This window comes from Cupressus sempervirens, chromosome 7 (genome assembly GCF_028749045.1).
Source record: "Cupressus sempervirens isolate cs-2001-9-10 chromosome 7, ASM2874904v1, whole genome shotgun sequence".
In the NCBI taxonomy this organism is placed as follows: Eukaryota; Viridiplantae; Streptophyta; class Pinopsida; order Cupressales; family Cupressaceae; genus Cupressus; species Cupressus sempervirens.
The window spans coordinates 89,732,052-89,739,703 of record NC_143124.1 but is presented as its reverse complement, the minus strand read 5'-3'; the positions used below and the strand labels follow the sequence as shown (position 1 = coordinate 89,739,703).

At 32.8% G+C, this 7,652-nt stretch overlaps 1 protein-coding gene across 1 annotated transcript; it reads right to left on the bottom strand.

Annotated features, from left to right (window-relative positions):
- Positions 1 to 3,004: 3,004 nt before the first annotated feature.
- Positions 3,005 to 6,793, bottom strand: LOC149545634 (protein LATERAL BRANCHING OXIDOREDUCTASE 1-like). The gene is made up of 4 exons (XM_089790750.1): positions 6,457 to 6,793; positions 6,114 to 6,361; positions 3,589 to 3,916; positions 3,005 to 3,493 (listed from the first exon to the last, which is right to left on the bottom strand). The coding sequence occupies exons 1-4, from the start codon at positions 6,742 to 6,744 to the stop codon at positions 3,245 to 3,247; spliced, it is 1,113 nt and encodes a 370-aa protein (XP_089646876.1). The 5' UTR covers positions 6,745 to 6,793; the 3' UTR covers positions 3,005 to 3,244.
- Positions 6,794 to 7,652: the final 859 nt, after the last annotated feature.

Here is a 7,652-nt window from a genome sequence, read left to right as displayed (position 1 = left end):
AATTTCTTCAATAAAGAGGAAAGAAAAAAACATTCAATGATTCATAGAGGAATTAACGATACCCTCCAAGAGGATATACATTATGTACATATACAATAAAGTATCCTACCATAAGAACAAAAGAGGACTATATAACCTCTAACGAATGAGAAATATTCTATAGTAAAAGTGAATTCTTTAATACAAAACACATTCCAATGCCCACCTATAATAGAATTCCCCTTGGGAAGAGGATTAAAAAAAGTATAAATGTAAGAATCCTATTAACTCTCGATAGAAGTTGGTAGGAAGTGAAATCCAAAATTGGAGTGATGTTTATGAAATATTCATGTTCTCCAAAAAGTCCTTGGGTGATGAAGATGCCGAAAACCAATCAAGCACAAGTACAACAACAATAGAAGGTGACAAACAAGGAACCAATAGAACATGATTGTGAAAAAGCTCCAAAGAAATAGATGATGTGAAAATAGTCATACCATGCTACAAGACATAAAATAGATACTTTCTAAAATTGGATTTCAAAATTTCAAATGTGAGGCTATAAAAGCATAAACCAGTATTTCTCAAATATCAATCCCAATTGAGAAGTCAAATAGGCACCTTTTGTAATGAATCATAGGTACTCAATGAACCACCAACAAAAGATGAATGTGTAATCACAACTACAGATGTTGGAACTAGATTTGTTAGATCATGGAAACTCTCAAGTTTTGTATCACATTGAGCTCCTCAAATGTACCCTCATCAAAGGGAATATTTTCAACATTGTCAACTAGAAGAAGACAATGTGAAATGGGATGATCTAGGGGTGGAGGAAGATAAGGGTAACCAAAATCTCCTAAATAATGGTGCAAAATGTGCATATACATTGAATAGTACTAGACTTGGGGTAGATTTCATAAGAGAAGCTTTTAATAGTACTAAAACCCACCACCTATGATATTATATTTATTATTACCTCAAACAAATTGCTTCTATTTGATCTTAAGATTGGGAGCATACAAGGATGAATGAAGATATTAAGCTAACTACAATATGTCATAATGACTTTCCCAAGATTTATAATTCTCTTTAGTTAAAATGATAATAAAATGATATATTACATAACATATGATTACATCAATAATACACTCTTCATATATATATATATAAAGTAACTCAGGTGGAATCCAAAAAAAATGTGTATAAATAGATTTGTAGAGCCCCTCGATACCTTTCTAATGTCATAAGAATTGTAAAAATCAGAGATTGTACCCAAAAAGAAAAAATAAAGATCTAACTTTAATCAGGAAAATGTAAGAAATTATCATCACTACTAAAAACACATTGATGAAACCACCTTTTTGACGGACGCAACTATCCTCCCTACAAAATGCATCATTGACCAAATTTCAAAAAATTGAAAAACACAATAAATTATTTTGAAATTTTCAGCATTTGATCTTCAAGATCTACATATTTTGTTATAAAAAAACAACAAAAAATTCAAAAAAAAAGACTCTATTTTTGTAAATTTGATATATATATATATATAGTGTATATATTAACTAGAGATTAGGCCAGGGCCCTTTTGGACGATGGCTTGGTCTTGAAAATTCACATATTTCACACTTGGTCCAAAGAAGGGGCAACATCTACACAGCCACGAAAATGCACTTCCATATGAAGGAGAGGACTTAGTTAATTTTTTAAAAAGTTAGAAAAAGCAATGTAAAGGAAGTGCATTTTTGTGGCTGTATAGCCATGGGCCAAAGAAGGTAGGCCGAAATTTGAATGTGATTTGGTCAAATAAGTACGTATTGAAGCTAACTACCACAATGCGGGCTGAAGAAACATGTTGGGCACTTAAAATGTAAGGCCAATAAGTGTAAAACCCAAATAGGCTATCAAAATAGTACAAGGCAAAATGTAGGCTGACTTGATAAATTTCCATGCCCCAATCAAACGACAAACTACAAAGATGCTCGGTCAATTTTCCATGTACAAATTAATTTGTATAAATAGCATGTCAGTCATGAGAGTGAGGCAATTGTATTTGGATAAGCAATTTTCTGATTAAGTCTAATGTTCTAAGCATCATTTTTATGTTTTTAAGTACGTCTATGAGTAGGGTGTTGTATTTATTATTATTTTGTGAGTATTTAGAATATGGGTTGATAAGTTTGATTTAAAAATTATTATATAGTTATAATTTTCTTAGTAATATTATAATAATATAATATTTAACAAAAAATTAAAGATATTGAGATACTACCTATTGTTCTCTAATAAGTATTCTATTGTAATTGTATAATTTTTTAAAATGTTATATGATTACAAATAAACAATAAGACATGACACCATTCTAAAGAATTTCTAGATTGCCACAGACTATAGAAAAACTAATTTAGAACCTAAGAAAATCTAAGATGTTAATAAGTTATCATCAAGAACTAGTTAGGTAATAATCTTTTTCACACTAGCATCATTAATGTCATACTTAGTTCTAATATCATACATGACTCTAACATGATTAATAAGGAGTGAAAACCACTTACAAAAAGTAATGCAAAGTATCCCAAAAAATTAAAACATTAATTAAAAAAAAGAATCAAGGATCAACCATGAAGCACAAAAAATTGTTACAACAACAAATGTTGAATAAAACATGGAATATGTTCCTACCATTTTTACATTAAAAATTAAAAGACATAAAAGAGTCATCAATTATGCAATTATGAATCACTTTCCTCTATTTCGTGGTAACCTATCCAAAACTATACCCATTTGATTTTTTCACTTTGACAACATGGGGAAGAAAATAACACAAATAATAAGAAAATACTTTGGAATTAGTAATAAAAATCATACCAAGACAAATCATAAAAATCTAGGAAATTGTGTATTTCAAAAAGATCAATACTTGTTATAGTATTTCTTATAAGAAATGATACATATACAATGTTGGATGTTATTGAAAATTGTATTCATAAATAGGAAAATTGAGAGAAAGAAATAGCTCACATACACTCCAACCTCTTGCCTTCTCCTTATATTCATGGTGAAATTTATTACATCACATACAACCATACATTTCATGTCACATCTACAATATTATGCTTTAATAACTACAAGGAAGTGTATCATGATTATTTATTCTCCTTAGTAATTTTGTACAACATTTGACTGACCATTTATTTACCATATAATATCAAATAGATCAAGTTTTGTCCCTCATTAATGCATACACACTTCTTGAATGCTATTAACATAGTTTGGCAAAGCTAGCTAAAGATTTCTTTCCATCAAGTTGTTTAGTCATGTAATAATGAATATATTCTTGGTGCTTGAACTTTCTATATAAGGAGGGATGTTCTCGATTGACAAGGTTGCATGCAGGAGCCACTTCATCGTTGAGGCCTGGATGATAAAACATGGCAATAGATAATCTTGTCTTCTCTTTGTTTGTCACTGCTCGATGTTCTATACTCTTGTAAGTTCCATTTGTCATCACCTATAACATAATTAAAATATTAGATAATATATTTTATAAACTATTTACACTAGATACTTCTTGATCAATAAAAGAAACTTAAAAGTAGCATTTACCTCTATTAGATCACCAATATTTACAACAAGTGCATAAGGAATGGGTTGAATAGGAATCCATTCATTGTTCTTGCGAACCTGAAGGCCTTCTATTTGGTCATCCTGAAGCAAAAGTGTTATTGCACCTCCGTCTGAATGAGGGCTTAACCCCAACACTAGATCAGGCCTAGGACAAGGTGGATATAAATTCATCCTTACTGTCATCATTGGATCTTCTCCAAACTTTTCTTTGAAATAACCTCTCTTTAATTGTAAGTTCTCAGCAAATAGACTCAAGATCATTTGAGCCACCCCTTCCACTTGAGTGGTGTAACTTTGTAATGTATCTCTGTAATTAGATATTGAAAAAATTATTAGCTAGTAATTAAAAATATTAACAAAATATTTTAAATTATAAATTATAATATTTGTTAAAATATGGCTTGATAATGAATTAATGGGAGTTTACTATATGCAGCACAAATTTAATTTTAAAAATGTTCATTTAGAAAACATATGAAATCACACCATTCTAAAAATATAACCATAGAAAGAAATAAAATTTTCAATTTACAGTAGCATATAAAGAATTTTACTATAATAAATTTGCATCTTACACACACACACACACACACACACACACACACACACACACACACACATATACATATACATACATATACATATATATACATATATATGTGTATATATACATACATACATATATATATATATATATATATATATATGTGTGTGTGTGTGTGTGTGTGTGTGTGTGTGTGTGTGTGTGTGTAGATACATACATACATACATATATATAAAGGATTAACTCTATAAGCATAGGTAGATTTTAATACTAATTTTATTCTCAATAAACAATACTTGTCATAAAGGTATAATTCTCACCCAAATTTTGTAGAAAGAATTATAAATGTGCAATAATTAACATGATGATGTAAGAACAAACAATTACTCAAGAGAGTAACATACAAAAGGATACTCATAGTTAATTACAAAGGAGAGAATTACTTTTTTGCAAAGTTGTATACAAGTAATTGACAAATGTTGTCTTGTCACAATAGTCTTATGAATTGACAAAGTGCAAACATTTCAAGTTTGCCAAATTAGATTCACATAAGTAAAGAATAAATTAATTGACTTAGACTGCTTCAAAAATTGAACTAGCTCAATGACTTAGGTGACCCAAGTTACTTGTATGACACAATAAACACTACTACCCACAAACATAGTTTTGATCTAGTATTATAGAACTACAATGATGGTTGGGTAGGTTTGGCGCTTGAACCCATCTCAAGGTTGGGCCTTAACTAATGTTGAGGATAGGTTTAAGCTAAAGATTGACTTGAGCTACCTTAGAGACTAGGCATACCTAGATTTAACTTGGGTGAATTAGTTAACATATGCTCCTAGGAAATTATTGCTTGGTCTAGAATGGTAGTTAGGTTGGTATGGAGCTTGAACCCATCTCAAGGTTGGGCCATAACCAATGTTGAGGATAGCTTAAGTCAAGGACTAACTTGAGTTGTCTTAGAGACTAAGCATACCTAGATCAAACTTGGGTGAATTAACTAACATATGCAACTAGGGAACTATTGATTTGTCTAGTATGATAGTTAGGTGAGTTTGGAGCTTGAACCCATCTCAAGGTTGGGCCACGACCAATGTTGAGGATAAGATTAAGCTAAAGACTCACTTGAACTGCCTTAGAGACTAGGCATCCTTAGATCTCTAACTTGAGTGAATTAGTTAACATATGCAACTAGGGAACAATTGCTTGGTCTAGTATGATAGTTAGGATGGTTTGGAACTTGAACCCATCTCAAGATTGGGCCATGACTAATGTTGAGGATAGGCTTCAGCTAAGGATTGACTTGAGTCACCTTAGAGACTAGGCATATTTAGATCTAACTTGGGTCAATTAGTTAACATATGCAACCATGGAACTATTGCTTGGTCTAGTATGATAGTTACGTTGGTTTGGAGCTTGAACCCATCTCAAAGTTGGGCCACGAACAATGTTGAGGATAGGCTTAAGCTAAAGATTCACTTGAGCTGCTTTAGAGACTAGGCATAGCTAGATCTAACTTGAGTGACTTAGTTAACATATACAACTTGGCAACTATTGATTGGTCTAGTATGATAGTTAGGCTAGTTGGGAGCTTGAACCCATCTCAAGGTTGGGACGCAACCAATATTGAGGATAGGCTTAAGCTAAAGACTGACTTGAGCTGTATTAGAGACTAGGCATACCTAGATCTAACTTGGGCGAATAAAGTTGACATATGTGACCAGGGGAACTATTCCTTGGTAGCAAAGTCAAGGCTTACGCATCACAATAAGGATAAACCCCAATTATAGGGACACGAGCAAAGAGGTAGGCTTTGGTTCACATTGACTCGAATTATATAAGAATCCTATCATAGGTAGGGACAAACAAACTTGGGAATTACTAGAATTCATGGAAACTGAATAATGTAAAAACTACCAACTACTACAAATATGCACATAAGGAACAAACCCAGTACCTGTAATCCGATGGTGTGGTTGGCCACAGAGCTAAGTTCACAAGTTTTTGAGGCATAAGTGCCAAAGCCATCAAGTCACCCCAGTCCAACTTCTGATCTTCATCAACCACAAACATATTTCCATATCCTTGAGCATCGCCTGGATGAGGAGCATACCTTTGCTTCTCTTCTGAGGAAAGGCTAAAGAATTCATTTGCCACTCCTCTCATGCGATCTATCAAAGAATGCGGAATTCCATGGTTGACAACCTGAGGATCAAAGCGTCATCAGCACAAATAAAAACCCAAATGCTAAAAAATATATGTGGGCTCTAGCCATATATTGTGAAAGAACTTTATGATACCTGAAAGAAGCCCCATTCTACGCATGCCTTAGAAAGAATACCCATCTCCTTCTTTCTTTCCTCATTATCAGAAGGCAAGCGAACCTTTTCCATGTCGATTACAGGAACTGTCAATAAAGAAGGAAGGGATGTTGAAGATGGCCTCTCATCTTCTGATCTGATGTATCTCTCAGGAATCTCATTGGGGCTCTTAACTGCAAGCTCCTGGACACTCTCTACAGCAACAAAATTGTTACCCCAATTTGGACTAGTGAAAGATTCACCAGCATGGATTGCAGGGGAAGCCATTTCTTTGCTAGTATGCCCCTTGCCAAAGGAAACGTATAGGAATTGTATTGCAGGCGATGAGGAACAAGAAGATATTAATAGCCACTCGATTTATGTGTTTATTTAGATGTGTGGTCAAGGGATGGACGACGCCCGCCGGCTGCGACTAGTGTAGATTACCACTACCACGTGGTCGATCAGATTAAAAAGTGGCATGATCCCACTAGAGACATTTTATGAGTTGCGTCTACTAAATAGGCTTAGACTAATCATTCCGATCTTGAACATAGTTAATTGTCCATGTTTTTTAATTGGTCTTTGTTATATTTTTAAATGTTCGTTTAGCGTTTCGAGTAAACTTTTTGTACAAAGGCACTTCAATACCACATGAATTATTGTTGGGGACATTGAATCTTGTTAATTATTAGTTATTTTCATATAAGTAGTCTACAAATGATATGTTTACTTTTGACTCAAGACATACACATATCATTGCTACCTTATCAATTGTGGACGATGGGTGTTAGCTGTCGTCATTTCTATTTAGTAATTTATAGTGATTTAGAAATAATTTCTTCATATTTCTTGAACTTTGATTGCTTTAATGTATACATCGTGGATGTCCATTTGTATGCTATTATTGTAAGTTGTCTAATAACAATGAATCGGCGAGGGAATATCTATCTGTATGTTATTATTGTAAGTTGTCTCATTATAATGAGAAGGGGAGGGAAGCCAATACAGTATCCTATTAATGCATATTCTCAAAAAATATTTCTAAATTTCAAAAAACAATCATTCATGTGGTCTCACATTAGAACATTATAAAACATGATTTGTGTATATTAATCAGTCTTATCACTTTTTTGGACCATTTTGGATGCTTCCACAAAGAGCATGCATATGTAACATCATATTTGTCCAGGTGA